The 17,339-nt window shown below is 40.4% G+C and overlaps 1 protein-coding gene across 1 annotated transcript; it reads left to right on the plus strand.

Moving 5' to 3' along the window:
• Window positions 1-541: 541 nt before the first annotated feature.
• On the plus strand, window positions 542-9,188 carry LOC134750329 (uncharacterized). The gene is made up of 2 exons (XM_063685492.1): window positions 542-614; window positions 8,565-9,188. The coding sequence occupies exon 2, from the start codon at window positions 8,574-8,576 to the stop codon at window positions 9,186-9,188; it is 615 nt and encodes a 204-aa protein (XP_063541562.1). The 5' UTR covers window positions 542-614; window positions 8,565-8,573.
• The last annotated feature ends 8,151 nt before the right edge of the window (window positions 9,189-17,339 follow it).

The following is a 17,339-nucleotide window of genomic DNA, read 5'->3' on the forward strand; positions in this document are numbered from 1 at the left end:
AACCGGTTAACCGGTTAACCCCGGGTTAGTGGGATGGTGCAAGTGGCGCTTACAGACCGGCAAGAAATTCTAGAAATTTATTGTGTGCGCCACTGAGCTTCAAGTGCTTAAACAGGCAACACGTGATCCAAACATCCATACACCCATCTCCTTTTTCCAGGTAAGTGTGTCCCTTACGTTTATTACTTGACATTTGCCGTTGACATGTAGCCTCAATTAATACATTAACTATTAGCTAAACAGTACACTCCTTTTTTTGGGCAGTCGTGTATATAATTATACCAAAACACTACGTATTTCGTCAGTAATTGTACATCGATGCCTTAATTTATCAATATAAAGTTGTTTATGAAAGATACTTGTAGTGTATGTACAAGTTTAGACGGTGAAGTACTTGTCTCAAACATCATGTCATACACATCAAAGAGGTCCTATACCTGTCTCGGGCATGCATAGCGCGCGTAACGATATTGGGTCTGTGGTGACAGCTCGAGAGAGCAACTCGCGGGAGTGCGGGGTGAACATGTGGAACGTGCGCGGCTGTGTATGTTAGCGAGCCAGGATGTAAGGAACACTCAACGGCATATACAACATTGGCGACGAGTCGAAAAACCGTGAGTAATAATCGAATTTAGTGATAACAAAGTGGTTTTAGCTTACACGCTCAGGCGCCGAAGCAACCATTTAAAAGAAGGAAAGAGATGAATAGACATATTAGACGTCAATTTTGGGAAGATCTGTCCCAAAATACTTTAGTTAAGTTCAACTCGACATCGTAAAGAATGATTTCATTGATGTTTAGTAGTGTAAAAAGTTCAAATTTAGCTTTCGAAAGAAATGTTATCATCAATCTGTCACTGTTTGTGATGAAAACTGCAGATTCTTGATTATAACAGTTTATTCGGAAATTTACATGCTCGACTTATATTTCTTATTAATTTTGAGGGATGCGCGCGCGCGATCGTGTTGGTGGTTGTATCGGCTATGGCGCGGGGCCGTCCCCCGCGCCCTTCTTTCCCCTCTGTCGCCTTACGCAGTAGGACCGGTCCTGGACATCCTCCCCGCCCTTGGAAGGACTTGCAGCTTCTTCCAAGACATCAGACTCCTCCGTTGTGGTTGGCAAAGGGCAGACTTTGTTGACGCCTCGCCGTTCAACGCCTCGGTAAGTCAGAAAATCAGCGACTCTGGCCACTCCGTCGTCGCCGGGGTAAAGCTGCTGAACTCGGCCGAGTCTCCATTTAAGTGGTGGTAAATTGGGTTCTTTGAAGACCACTAGATCCCCTTTCTTAAGGTTTATCTGCCGGGAACGCCATTTTGTTCTTTGTTGCAGTTCGGCCAGATATTCTTTTCTCCATCTCTCCCAGAAGTTGCATCGGAGCTGTTCGACCAACTGGTACCTTGTGCGAATCTTCATGTTTTCAGGCTTCTGCGGGCTTGGTAGTGACGTCAGTGGCCGCCCAATGAGGAAGTGCCCTGGGGTCAAAGGAGAAAGGTCGTTTGGGTCAGGTGATAAAGGAGTTAGGGGTCGGGAGTTAAGGATCGCTTCAATTTGAGTGAAAAGCGTGCCTAACAACTCGTATGTAAGACTAACATTCCCTGCTATCCGTTTAAGATGGAATTTGGCACTCTTTACGCCAGCCTCCCAAAGGCCGCCAAAAGTTGGAGAGTATGGGGGATTGAAAACAAACTTTATGCCCCTATTGGTCGCAAAGTCAGTTATGCTACTTCGGTTTGACTGCAACACTCTGCCTAACTCATTGTTTGCTCCGACGTAATTTTTGCCATTGTCACAGCAAATGTAATCAGGTTTACCTCTTCTAGCGATAAATCTCTTAAGGCAAGAAATGAAAGCTTGGGTTGTGAGATCACTGACCGTCTCAAGGTGCACAGCTTTAGTAGAGAAACAAATAAAGATGCACAGATAGCATTTTGTGGTTCTACTGCCGCGACCTGTTTTGCTGGCAATCATGAAAGGGCCAGCAAAATCGGTTCCAGTAACCTGGAAAGGATAGGATTGAGTTACCCTAGTCGTAGGTAGGTTACCCATGAATGGTTCCATCGTCTTACCTTTCATCCTGACACAAGTGACGCATTTATGCACAATGCTTCTAGCTAGTGTTCTACCGCCAATAGGCCAGTATGTTTCTCTGAAAGAGCTGAGAAGCAGTTGAGGACCAGCATGAAATAACCTTAAGTGCTCACTTGACATCAGGATTTTGGTAAGACGATGGTTTGATCGCATTAAAATGGGGTGCTTGGCATCGTAATTAAGGTTCGCGTGTTTTAACCGACCACCTACTCGCAGCAGTCCCTTTTCATCAATAAAGGGAGATAATTGTAGAACATTGGACCTTTTAAGCGACTTGTGTTCTTGAAGTGCATTTATCTCAAATCCAAAGGACTCTTGCTGAGCGGTTTTAAGAAGGAAGGTAAGAGATTGATGGAGTTCAGTTTCATTAAGAGAACCCACCGTTTTGTTTTTATGATTTCTGCAGTTATTTATGAACCTAAATACATATGCGAATGCTCGTTGAAGGCGTAAAGGATTAGAGAAATTTTCAAATTTTATAAATTTTGGATTATCGGTTCGGACATGATGGACCTTGATTTCAGGCAATTGAGTTTCTGAATGCCCAGTTACCTGCTGAGGCCATTCACATTCAGGTTTTGACAGAAACTTAGGACCGTTCCACCACAGCGCAGAATCAACAAGCGTGCTGGGTTCAATGCCTCGAGAAGCCATGTCCGCTGGATTAAGGTCAGTCGGTACATGTCTCCATGATTCGCGTTCTGTCAATTCATGGATTTCATTAACTCTGTTGCAAACGAAAGTTTTTAAGAGTTTTGGCTGAGTTTTAATCCATCCTATGGTTATTGATGAATCAGACCAAAACGTTCTAGTGTCAACTTTGCACCGCAAAGCTTCACAAGCCTTTGTTGCAAGCCGCGCTCCTAAAAGAGCAGCACATAATTCCAGCCTAGGAATAGTAACCGGTTTCAAGGGAACAACGCGCGTTTTGGCGCATAATAGGTGGATGCTTACGTTGCCTTCATCGTCAATTGAGCGTAAATACACACAAGCAGCATACGCGTCTTGTGAGGCATCCACGAAACAATGAAGATCTGTGGAGACAGGAGAAGCGCACAGAACAGACCTGGGGATTGAAAGTGCAAGCAACACGTCTAAGTTTTTTATGATCCTGTCCCACGTCCTTTTTATGCTTTTTGGAACGTCTGCATCCCATTCTAATTTAAGTTCCCAAAGCTTCTGTAACAGAATCTTAAGTGTTATTGTGCACGGGCTTAGCAAACCTAAAGGATCGAAGATCTTACATGTATTCGATAGAATCATGCGTTTGGTGACTTTATGATCAGTTTCGTTTATGTTGATTTCGAATCTGAGAGTGTCAGTACTGGGTGCCCACAATACTCCCAGTACACTTGACTCTTTTGACAAATTGTGAGAGTCAGATTCTGTGGCTTCCTGAAATATTTCTGGACAATTTGTCTTAAATTTGTGTATAGGAAAACCAGCAGAGTTAAGGACCTCGGTAACCGTCTTTAGGATGTGAGCTAGTTCGCCCTCCGTCGCGGCACCTGTCAAGAGGTCGTCGACGTAAAAGTCGTTTTTTATTACTGTAGAGACGACAGGATCAGAACATTCCATTGCTAACTGAACCAAGCACCGGGTGCTTAAGTAAGGTGCACATGCAGTACCGTATGTTACTGTGTTCAGCTGCAGAGTTTTAAGAGGCATGTTATCCTGCTCTCTCCATAAAATAAGCTGGAGATGTCTTTGTGACTCATCTACCATGATTTGTCTATACATTTTTTGAATGTCACCAGACAACACGTACTTATGCTGGCGGAACCGAATGAGTATGTTGAACAACTCATCCTGGACTACGGGGCCAACGTGCTGAATGCTATTAAGTGACTTGTTTGAGGATGATTTCGCTGACGAGTCGAAAACGACGCGCAAGCGCGTAGTTTCGCTGCGCTCACGAATCACAGCGTGGTGGGGCATAAAGTACCCGAATTGAGGCCTGCTGATCTCAGTTAAGTGACCTAGCTCCTCATATTCACGAATAAATTTGCAATACTCATTTTTAAAGTGAGGATCTTTATTAAGTTTTTTCTCAAGGCTGTAGAAGCGCTTTTCAGCCATGCTGTAAGAGTCACCAAGAGCTACCTCTGGAGTCTCTTTAAAGGGCATGAGAACTGAGAATCTACCATCATCAAGGCGCTTCGTGGTTGCAGTAAAGTATTGTTCACAGAATTCGTCATCAGCTGACAAAGTTGGTTTTGAGGTTGGAACTTCTTCAAGGCTCCAAAACTTTGCCAGTTGATCACTGATTTCTTTTGTGAAGTTACAATATACTTGACGCTTTGGTCGCAGATCGGTAATGTAACGACGACCTGCCACCATCCAACCTAACGTGGTTTCGACAAGCAGCGGCTTTGTTGGGCCTAGCTCTATTTTATTGTAACACAAGAGATCATAGAACAACTCTGCACCTATTAGTATATCAATTTCTGAAGGGCGGAAGAAGTTAGGATCCGCCAGTTGAATGTTTTTAGGTAAGTTAAGTTCTGCTACATTTATTGGGGAATTAGGGAGTGTCCCTGTAATATCAGGAACCACTAGACATTTAAGACGTGTGCCGAAATCATTTACACATGATTGTATCGTCACTTCGCAGCTATCGTATATGGGAGTTTGCTGTTTCATTAAGCCGAATATACATGATGTATCCGTACCATTACTAACGTATCCGAGTTTTTCTTTCAGGTTTGTCGTGATGAAGCATGGTTGACTACCCCCGTCGAGGAACGCACGTGCAAGGTAAGTACGATTATTTTTAGGATTTATGACTTTGATGATGGCGGTGCCAAGGACAACTTCACCCGAAGAACAAGCCGGCAGGGACACAGGTGCGTAGCTACAATGAGTTAAGGTAGTACTTGTTTCAGGTTTGTGACTATCTACATGCAATAATGTATTATGTTTGCTTTTGCAGGTCTTACATGTACCCAAAATCCGACATTCATTTGTTGCGTGACCCCTGCGCAGACAATTGGAGCAAAGTTTTAATTTAGAAACTTCATCACATCTTATTTCAGGTGACAGCTGCTTGAAGGAAGGGCAATCTATAATCCGATGCTGCTGATTACAGTAAGGACACGAAAATGTCGGTTTGGCGCTAGCAGAGGCAGCAAAACTTTTTAATGGTTTATTATGAGGGTATTCTTTATTTTTAGGTTCAGATTTCTGATTATTCTTAAAGAAATTAGATTTACTTTCGCGTTTGTCGCTTCTGCTGATCGCCATTGTCTCAAGAATATCAGCACGGTTGCGCAAAAACTGCATAAAATCGGATAAGGCCGGTAAGTCCTTGAACGTATTTTTATGCTCCTCCCATTTAGTGAAGGTAGTTGCATCTAATTTAGTAGACACTAAGTATATGATGAGAACATCCCATTTGTCAGTGGGCTGCTCTAGAGTATCAAGCGCTCTTAAGTTTTTTGACACATAGTCTATCATGAACCGTATTGCTTTGTGGGACTCATTTGAGATGCATTCTATTTCGAATAACGCTTTTAAGTGGTTATTGATAAGAACCTTTTTGTTATCATATCGTTCACGTACTAATTCCCACGCAACAGTATAATTTTTTGAGCTAAACTCTAATGATTTGATTATTAAAGCCGCACCTCCCTCCAATGATGACCTCAAGTAATGGAATTTATTTATGTCCGATATGGAATCATTGGAGTGAATTAACGACTCAAAAGTGTCTCTAAATTCAAGCCATTTCAAATAATTTCCGTCATAAGTAGGTAGTTTTATAGTGGGTAGTTTGATATTTGAGTTATGATGATGATGACTACACGTACTTGAACATGCCGAGCGAGCAGAGTGAAGGCTCCCTTCCTTTTCGTCATGAACTTTAAGACGCATGTCCAGTATATGCTGAGCTAAAGATAACGTGCTATAAAAAACGCTTTCAAAATGATCCACCTCACTGTCATCTTCCTCAGACGAAGACATTTCAATTTGAGACTGAACTTCATTAAACTCAAACAACAAGTTTTCAATTCGTTCTAAACGAAATTTCAATTCTTTAAGTTTTAAGTCACTTATTTCCTCTTGTTTACATGCATTTAAGACAGAAACATAATCTTTGAATCGTGTTAAACGACCCTTAATCGTGCCCCGTAATTTAGTTAACTCTTTCATTTTCTTTCCATCAGAATCAGCGCCAGAAGTATCAGTCATTTTTAAGGCTAACAACGTAACGTAATTAATGAGTTAAGCAAAGTAAAATGTGCATCAAACCAGTTAAAATCAAGTAGCAGCCGCGCGCCGTGTAGACACGGTGAGACACCGTGCCGTGTGAGGTGCGCTCTGATAACGCGAGCGACTCGACACGCTGTGACACGGTGCCGCGCCGTGCGATTCACAGTGCGCGATGACAATGCAGGTAGCAACTGCCACTTGCCGTTATGTAAGCGATCCGCCTGGAATGTTCGGCGAAAATAATTAGCAAAAATGGGTTTATTACAATTATGTTTACGATTGGTTTTACCTTTAAGCGAACAGATAAGGTATCGAGCAACTTATAGGGGCACAAAGAAAGTTTCCTTTTAGAAATAAGTTATTTTAAAATAAAATGTAATTTACGAATTTGAGTAGCCTTTTTTCAAACAAAGAATTATAAATACATTATATATATTTTTAATGTCACGAAAACGCTGCGCTTGTAATTATAATGTATTAATATTTACGTGCAAATTGAGCGTTTAGCTAGAAATTAAGGTATTTAAGCATTTATTTACCCTCGTAGCATTAAGCAGTGCTTGATTTTAAGTAAGCACTTTTAAATAAAGGCTAGCGGAGCGGAAATAATGCAACTGCTTACGAATATTAAGAGCTAAACCACGTAAAAATTATATAAGCACCGTGGTGTACATGCAAAAAAGAAATTAAGTTCTAGATTAACACGACACTTAGTGCACAAAGAATATTAGTGTTACACACTCGCAATCAAACTCGCCGATCATACAAGCTTGAAGAGGGAATATTTTTAGGAAAAAAAAGAAAGGATTGGGCTACTCATCTGCAATAACGCTGACTCGCTGCGATGTAGGTACCACTATTCACTGATGTCGCTTAATATCCAGCCCAGCTCGTCGATGCGTTGTATGGCGGAGTTCAAATTACGTCCGTTAAATATTAACGGGTTTTTGTTTAACATGTAGTTTCCTTCTTTATTTCTTATGTGTCCTGTCACGGTCGCCACTTTTGTTTGTGATGAAAACTGCAGATTCTTGATTATAACAGTTTATTCGGAAATTTACATGCTCGACTTATATTTCTTATTAATTTTGAGGGATGCGCGCGCGCGATCGTGTTGGTGGTTGTATCGGCTATGGCGCGGGGCCGTCCCCCGCGCCCTTCTTTCCCCTCTGTCGCCTTACGCAGTAGGACCGGTCCTGGACAGTCACTTTTTACTGTGGTAGTAAATACAGTTCTACCAACTGCTGTGCCGTATTCATTTATGTTGCTGTTATGTTGGCAAACTTATGTAATTGTACATCTGTACGAAAACAGTATTGCCAACCGTAGTTTTGGCGCGAGAACAGAGCGTATTGTATCATTTGTATCTATGGCTTGTGTCAAAGAAAAAAAAACCGGAAAATTTGCTAACAAACGGTTTACGCTAAGCTTTTCAGGTGCAAGATCTAAGAAAATATTTGTTATTACACTTATTACTACAAAATATAAGCAGAAGATTGCGGCGAGTACAGTACGGAATAGCACAAACATATTAACAATCAGGTAAGTTGTCAAACTATAAGAAAATAATACAAGATTGTGACATGGACATTGACTGAAAGATTAGATTTCGTTTTGAGAAAATGTTGGCTTTGTCGGATAAGTCGTGACAAGATTGTCTTTGCGGGGACTCTGCCTTGATCACGCAGCGGCATTGTTTGTGAAAAGGACCTGGCAATTGTCAGTTAAGTTGTGATAAGGATTGTCTTTGCGGGGACTCTGCCTTGATCACACAGCGACTTGTTTGTGAATGGACCTGGATATTGTCGGCTAAGCCGTGGTAAGGATTGTCTTTGCGGGGACTCTGCCTTGATCACGCAGCGATTTGTTTGTGAATGGACCTGGATATTGTCGGCTAAGCCGTGGTAAGGATTGTCTTTGCGGGGACTCTGCCTTGATCACGCAGCGACATGTATGTAAATGAACCTTGATATTGTCGGCTAAGTCGTGGTAAGCATTGTCTTTGCGGGGACTCTGCCTTGATCACGCGGCGACATGGATTGTAAAAATATACTCTACTGGTTAAGTCGTGACAAGATTATCCTAAAGGGGATTCTGCTATGTTTGCGCTCTGGTATTGTCAGACTTTTGATTAGACCTCTGGTAGCAAATTAGTAATTATGAGGGAATATATATTATTAGGGCTTAATATTTGGGATCTGCAAATATGTAGGCTCTGAAGGCGGAGCTGTGAAACAGGACTAATTTGATAATTTGTTTTTAGGCGGTCACAATGGCACGTTCAGGGGCCATGGCGCTGACGCTGGACAAGTTTGAATGTGGAGGTGAACCAACTTCCTTGGGAATACGATGGGAACGTTGGAAGAGAGCACTCCGAATATATATAGATGCAGCGGGCATAGAAAAAAGTGAAAAGAAGAGAGCCAGTCTTCTTCATTTTGGGGGACAAGAATTGCAGGAGATTTTCTTCAATATCCCAGATCCAGATATTGAGGAGGGAGGACCTAGAAGAGATGTGTTTGAAATTGCATTAGCAAAGCTAGACTCTTACTTCTCACCAAAACAAAGTAAAGTGTATGAAAGACATTTATTCAGACAATTGAAACAAGAAATTAACGAAAAATTTGAGAAATTTTTAGTACGATTAAGGCAGCAGGCGGTCAAATGTCAATTTCATAATGAAGAGGAAAACATAATAGACCAAATTATTGAAAAGGGCTCCTCAAGCGAATTGAGAAAGAAGATTTTACGCGCAGGGGACGACATGACCTTAGAAAAGATAATCACGGTGGCCAATTCTTTGGAAGCCGTGAACAGGCAGCTGGAAGATTTTGACGACAAAGCGGCAAGCAAGGAAGGAGTAAATCGAATAAGTATAAATAAATAATAATAAATAAAAAGCCTTTTATTTCTGGGATGAAACTTAATCTAAATTTTTCTAAATGTCTTATATCTAATGATCACTCCAGAACCCTCCTAAGAGGTATAGGCCTCTTCCAGAATCTGCCATTTTCTTCGGTCTTGGGCCTCCCATATCCAGTTGGCCCCCACTGTTTTAATTATGTCGTCCGACCATCGTGCCAATGGCCGTCTTCTCTTCCTCTTTCCGTCTGGACCTTTCCAGGCCGTTGTGTGAAAAGTCCACCTCTCGTCTTGGAGTCTGGCAACATGGCCAGCCCATCTCCATTTTTGTTTCTGGGCCTGGCTTAGTGCATCTATAAGCTTAGTTTTTTCTCGGATTATGGAATGTCTGATCTTGTAAATTTTTCTTATTTTAAGTATACTCCGTTCCATGCCCCTTTGGCATGAAACTATGGTCCTTTTGGCCTTTGAAGTGAATTTCCATGTTTGGCATGCATAGATCATTGTTGGGAGTATGCACATATCCATTACCTTCTTCTTAAGCTTGATAGGTAGGTCGCTTTTTAGGGTTTCTTTTAGACTCCAGTACTTATTCCAGGTGTTTTTAGTTCTTCTCTCAATTTCCTGTTCGTTTGCATTTGGGTTGAAGCTTACTTGTTTTCCCAGGTATATGTATTGGTCGACATACTCTATATTTTCATTTTTTATAGTTATCTGATTTTTGTTGCTATTTGACATAACTTTAGTTTTGCTATAATTCATTTCAAGTCCAACTTTTTTGCTCTCTATGTTCAATGTGTTCATCATATATTCTAAGTCTTTACTACTTCTTGCAAACAGGGCCAGATCATCCGCAAATCTTAGATGTGTCAGGTTTTTTCCTCCAATATTTATGCCAAGTGATTTCCAATCTAGCTGTCTGAAAACTGATTCTAGCACGGCTATAAAAATTTTTGGGGATAGTGGGTCTCCCTGCCTTACCCCTCTCTTAATGGGAAATGATGGGCCAATTTTGTCAAGTTGTATTTTGCTGGTACTATTCATGTAAATCTTTTTAATTACTGCTATGTAGGTGTTGTGAACTTGTTGGTTTTCTAGTGTTTCCCAAATGGCTGAATGTAGTATGGTGTCAAAAGCCTTCTTGTAATCAATATAGGCTATATAAAGTGGTGTGTTGAATTCTTGGTGTTTTTCTATGATTTGTTCCAACGAGTGTATGTGGTCTACTGTTGAAAAACCCCGTCTGAAGCCCGCTTGTTCAAGTGGTTGGTGTCTATCTAGGATGGTGCTTATTCTTTTTTCTATAACTGATGAAAAGAGTTTGTATAGGATGGGCATTAAACTTATCGGTCTATAATTGTTAACATCGTTAGGATTCCCTTTTTTGTAAAGCAGTATTATGTTTGATTCTGACCATTGACTTGGAATCTCTATAGTTTTCAATATAAGGTTAAATAGGAATGTCAGTGGAGTACACAGGAGAGACTCTGCGGCTTTTATGGCTTCGTTGCTCAGGTTGTCTGGGCCTGGGCTTTTGTCAAGTTTCAGAAGTTGGATGGCCTTTGATACTTCGTTCTTCGTGATATTTTCTAATTCATCTTGTTGTTGTATGTTGTTGTTTTGCAGAGTTGTATGATCTTGGCTTGTACTTATATTTGTGTTCTCATATTCTTTTGTGTTATATAAATCTTTGTAGAATGCTGTGGCTACGTCCAAGACTTCTTTGCGGTTATGAGCTGTTGTTTGCTGGTTTGCTAAACTTTTAATCCAGGTTTTGTGTGTTTGTAATTGTTTATAAGCCTTTTTTAAGCTGCTTGTTTGGGTGAGATGCTTTTCTAGTATTCTAAGTTTATAGTTCTTGTAGTCGTTTTTGATACATTTATTTGTTATTTTGTATAACGCCCTAAGCTCGTTTTTCATGGACCGTGATTTTGGTTTCGTTTTTTGTAATTGCTGTCTGCGGGACAACAGTGCTTTTGTTCGTTCTGACAGAGCCAGGTTTTCTTGAGATTCCTGACTTGGTCGTTCAATTTGTTGTATGCTGGAGTATATTGCGTTTGTTAGGCTATCATAGTATGTTTGTACAGTGTTGTTTCCTTTGTGGTCTGGGGCAAGAAGGTCCGGTATGTATTTAGAAAGGTTCAATTTGTATTTCTCTATATTCTCTGTTTTACATAGTGTTGATTTGATGTTTATTTTGCTGTTGAACTGGGATCTGCTCTTTCTAGTAGAATGAATGTTGATAGTAGACCTGACCATCTTGTGGTCCGATGGGTAGTTTATGTTTAGGACTTCAACATTTTGGAACATTTTTGGTTGGTTTGTTAATATGTAGTCTATCTCGTTCTTTATTTTTCCATTTGGTGAGCACCAGGTCCATTTGCGATTTGGTCTTTTTTTGAAGTATGTATTCATAATTGACAGTTGATTCTCAAATGCAAATTCCACCAGTTTCTCACCTCTTGCATTTCTTGTTCCATACCCATTGTTTTTTATTATCTTTCTCTCTTCTTGTAGTCCCTGGCCTACTTTAGCGTTAAAATCACCCATTATTATAATGTTTTTATAGGCCATTTCCACTGCTGTGTTTAGGGTATCATAGAATTTTTGAATTTCATCTTCGCTTGCTGCTTCGGTTGGGGCGTATACTTGTATTATAGATAAAAACTGTTTTTCAAAATTTAAATTTATTATAGCCACTCTTTCAGATAGGCCAGTGAAGCTTTCTAGGTTTTGTTTAATATGTTTTTTGAGGAGGAAACCTACTCCAAACTGGCCTGGTGTTTCCCCTTTATAGCATAGTATATAGTCTTGATATTCGTCTATAGAATCCCCTAGTCTCCTCACCTCTGCTAATCCTATAATATCATGTTTAACTGTTTCTATTGCTTTTTTTAATTCTATTAATCTTTCATAACTGGATAGTGTCCTAATGTTGTAAGTCGCTATGTAGAGATTGTTGTTGTTTATATTGTTTATATGTTTTTGTTTGGTTTGGTGTTCTTTGGTTTCTGGAAGGTTGCGGTCGTTTTTCCCCACGGCGACCACATTCCGGCTTGGGGAAGGTTTTTGTGCTTGTTGTTCCTTGGTTGTGGTTGTTTTTGTCTTGTTTGTCCTCCGGGGACTGGTGCGTGTTAGTTGCTATAAGTTGTTGTTTTCTGGTTGTGGGATTTCGTTTGTACTTAAAATGGGACTGGGACTAGGACGGCTTGAGAACTCGACTTCCCCGGTTTTGTTGATCTTGTTAAGAGCTATGTTTCTAACATATTCTTTGTTCAGGTGTGCTTGTTCAGGCGTTTTTGATGGGGAACGTTTCCTTTTTTCCTGGCCTCTCCCTGTGTTTGATTTCTTCTTTATTATTAACTTGTCATAACGGATGATTGCTAGATTTCCTTTTTTTATTTCGTCTTGTTGTGCCATCTTCAACTCGTTCCTAATTTGGAGAATATCTTTTGGAATCGAATAAGTACGAAGCAAAATAATAACAATGCCAAGAGATTTAAAGAACCATGTCAACGATGTGGAAGCCGTTCTCATGTAAAGTGCCCGGCAATTGATAAAGAATGTTTTAGATGTAAGCGTATAGGCCATTTCCAGCAAATGTGCCGTAAAAGAAAAATTGCTGATGATAGGAGTGTCAACATTAAGAAATTCAAAAGTAATAAAGAATCTCAGGACATTAACCAAATGACTTCACAAGTATCAGAAGAAATACAATATGTCTTCAATATTGACAATGACGATACTATTGAATGTGAAATTGGAGGAGTCAAAATAAACATGTTGATTGATTCTGGCTCCAGAAGAAATTTGATAACTGAAGAAACCTGGGTAGAAATGAAAAAAAGTAAAGTCCTGATTTATGACCAAAACAATGATATGGATAAGACATTTGTACCTTATGGGAGTACAACTCCGCTATCCCTACAAGGCACATTTAAAGCAAAAATAAGAATTGGAAGTCAAACTCAAGAAGCTACTTTCTATGTTATTACTAAGGGCACAAGAGACCTATTAGGCAGGGATACAGCAAAACAGTTGGGTGTCCTTAAATTAGGCTTAGAAATTAACCAGATTCAAGAAGAAACATTTCCTAAAATTAAAAATGTCTTGATACATATACCCATAGACGATACTGTCCCACCTGTAACACAGCCACTCAGAAGGATTCCTATACCATTGGAAAAAAAAGTTGAAGAAAAGTTAGAAGAATTAATTAAGAGAGATATAATAGAAGAAGTATCAGGCTCATCTAAATGGGTATCTCCAATTGTACCAATTTTAAAGGAAAATGGAGACCTTCGATTATGTGTAGATATGAGAAGGGCAAATGCAGCCATAATGAGAGAAAACCATCCCTTGCCTACAATGGATAAGTTGCTACCCCAGGTACGCGATGCCAGGTACTTTAGCAAGTTAGACATCAGAGATGCTTTTCACCAATTAGAACTTCACCCAGATTCCAGACATATTACAACATTCATCACCGGCCAAGGCATGTACAGGTACAAACGGTTGATGTTCGGAATCACTTGCGCCCCTGAGATTTTTCAAAAAACAATAGAGAAAATGTTACTTGGCTGTGAAGGGGTCATAAATTTTATGGATGACATATTGGTTTATGGCAGAGACAGAGAAGAACATGATGCAAGGCTCCAACAAGTAATAACCGTGTTAAATGATAACAATGTAGTATTAAAACAAGAAAAATGTATAATCGGAGTCACTAAAGTACACTTTTTAGGACATGAGCTATCAATGGAAGGTGTAAGGCCATTGCAAAAGTATTTATCGGCGATTCAGCAGTTCAGGGCACCTAAGACTGTTGCTGAATTACAGAGTTTCATGGGTTTGGTGAACTACGTTGGCAGGTGGATACCCAACCTTTCAACTGTAACAGAGCCGATGAAAGTACTTCTGCGGAACAGGCCTGGAAAAAATATGAGCCTGCAAAATGACTGGGGATGTAAACAACAAACTGCTTTTGAAACACTGAAACAAGCAATCAGCAACATACCTACATTAGGCTACTACGATGTTACAAAAAAGACCGTTGTGATTGCTGATGCGAGTCCTGTGGGTCTCGGTGCGGTTTTGGTACAAATTAACAATAATGAACCCCGAATTATTGCCTTCGGCAGTAGAACTTTGACTGACTGTGAAAGAAGATACTGCCAGACTGAGAAGGAGGCACTTGCTTTGGTATGGGCAATAGAACATTTTCATATATTTTTATATGGTAAACAATTCGACCTGATAACAGACCATAAGCCATTAGAAGTAATTTTCGGACCTAAGTCAAAACCCTGTGCAAGAATAGAAAGATGGATCCTGCGACTACAATCATACAAATTTAAAGTCATATACAGACCAGGAAAAAACAATATTGCGGACCCATTGTCAAGACTCAATGACAATAATCTATCTAGCAGTGAGCCAATAGAGCACCATATACAGCAAATAGTGGAGTACATAAGACCTAGGGCTGTTTTGCTAAAAGAAGTGGCAGACCACTCAGAAAAGGATCCGGAAATACAAAAATTTAAAGCGGGACTGTACCAGAACAACTGGGATGAAGAGGTGAAAATATACAAACTATTTCAGACAGAGTTATGTTTTTATGAAGAGATTCTTTTGAGAGGTACACGTATAGTCATTCCAAAAGATCTTCGAAAGAAAATCCTTGAGGCTGCTCATGAAGGTCATCCAGGAATAGTCGCAATGAAGGCCCGGTTGAGAGCGAAAGTTTGGTGGCCTAGGTATGATAAAGAGGCTGAGAAGCTAGTTAAATCTTGTGCCGGATGTACATTGGTATCGGCTCCAAACCCGCCTAATCCCTTAAAGCGCCGTGAACTGCCAGATGAAGCGTGGAAGGACGTGGCTATAGATTTGCTTGGTCCGTTACCCAGCGGAGATCATATTCTGGTGATAGTCGACTATTTCAGCAGATATAAAGAAGTCAAAATATGTCGGAAGATAGACAGCACAGAAATGATAAAAAATCTCACTGAAATTTTCAGTCGTCTTGGTGACCCAGCAACCATCACAGCGGACAATGGACGCCAATTTATATCTGAAGAATTTAAAACTTTCTGTACAGAAAGAGGGATCATATTACACTCGACTATCCCATACTGGCCACAAATGAATGGAGAAGTAGAGCGCCAGAATAGAGATATTCTAAAGAGACTGCGAATCAGTCAGATAGAGAAAAAAGATTGGAAATTAGCCTTGTTGGAATATCTAAGAATGTACAATAGCACTCCACATTCTGTTACAGGCAAAACACCCTCAGAGTTATTTTTCAGGCGACAATTTAGAGATAAAATTCCCATGATTAGTGACTTGGGTCAAAACGGAGATATAGATTGGAAAAATAAAGATGTTGACATAGAGGTGAGGGATAAGGACAAAGAATTGAAAGAGAAAGGAAAGGAGTATACGGATGAAAAAAGAAAAGCTAAGGAATGTGAGTTAGTGCAGGGAGACAAAGTAATAATGAAAAATATGACAAAGGACAATAAGCTAAGCACACCATTTGGACCAACAGCTCTTACTGTAGAGAAGGTGACTGGAGGGGACGTAGAGGTCGTCAACGAGGAAACGGGCCAAAGGTATCGTAGGAACGTGGTCCATCTCAAAAGAGTAGATGGAGAGTGGCAGATTAACCTGATCATAGATTATTGAATTGCTTAGTTGATTTTTATATTGTAACAGTAGTTTGATTTGCATTTTAATACAGTCTTAATAGTACAGTTGGTTTCATTTGTATTATCTTGGAAGAGGTCTCTGAATTCATAAGGAAGGAGGGATGTAGTGTATGTACAAGTTTAGACGGTGAAGTACTTGTCTCAAACATCATGTCATACACATCAAAGAGGTCCTATACCTGTCTCGGGCATGCATAGCGCGCGTAACGATATTGGGTCTGTGGTGACAGCTCGAGAGAGCAACTCGCGGGAGTGCGGGGTGAACATGTGGAACGTGCGCGGCTGTGTATGTTAGCGAGCCAGGATGTAAGGAACACTCAACGGCATATACAACAATACTTATCCGTTGTTTTAGCATAACATTCATAGACATCGTTAATTCAGATCACGATCCGCCAATTTGAAGTTTTAAGGCCAACCGCTTATAAACACATTTAATGTTATCTCCCGAGTTTAACTGCGGATCCATGGTGGAGGCGAATGACTATCACGCTTTGAGTTGTTGTCGTTGTTCGGGAAGGTTGACGCGTCACCACGGTCTCAATGACATCGTAAGGAGCGCTTTAATATCCGCCAACATCCCCTGTGTCCCGGAGCCTTCGGGCCTCTGCCACACCGATGGTAAAAAAGGCCGGACGGCTTGACTTTGGTGCCGTGGCAGAGGGGTAAGTGCCTGTGCCTGCTATGGGACGCCACGTGCGTTAGTACACTTTCGCGACCTCACACCTATATCTATCTATTTATAACTTTTCACACCAGCACCACATGCTCGACATTGCCCAATTATATATGATGCAAACCTCACATAAAGTAAGTCATTATTGCTGTAGATCTCTATGGAACAATTCTTCATACGAATTCAAATCTCATTAGTAACCAGCGGGTTATAATAATGAGATTCAGTACCATGTTATGAGTGTTATGACCCGGCGGGTTATAATGAGATTTAGTACAACCCGGTGAAATTATAGTTGAACAAGCAAATCTTGTCAGTAGAAAAAGGCGCGAAATTCAAATTTTCTGTGGAACGATATCCCTTCGCGAATCGCGCCTACATTTTTTAAATTTGCCGCCTTTTTCTACTGACAAGATTTTCTAGACCAACTATAGAACTTATTTGAAATACGAACTGGCCACTACAAGCCATATACCTACGCAAAACAAAGAAAATAAATCAAGAGCCGCGAGCTCAGACCGCGAGTGTTGCAAAACGCTGCAGTATTAGATACTATTAGCAGGTTGACGTTAAAAGATTATAATTTGTACGTTTTTAATAAAACGTTATTTTTAGTCAGTAGCCTCGCTTTTTATTGCCTCGCAAAAGGTGAGAAAAGTGGAGTATTCACCTTTGGGATAAAGCTGTTTTCGTCTTGGGCGAGCTTGAATCCCTCGCTGCCTTCAGGACTTCATTTTAATTCCCTCGCTTCGCTCAGGAATTAACCCGTAACAACCTCGCTATAACGCAC

This window comes from Cydia strobilella, chromosome 19 (genome assembly GCF_947568885.1).
Source record: "Cydia strobilella chromosome 19, ilCydStro3.1, whole genome shotgun sequence".
In the NCBI taxonomy this organism is placed as follows: domain Eukaryota; kingdom Metazoa; phylum Arthropoda; class Insecta; order Lepidoptera; family Tortricidae; genus Cydia; species Cydia strobilella.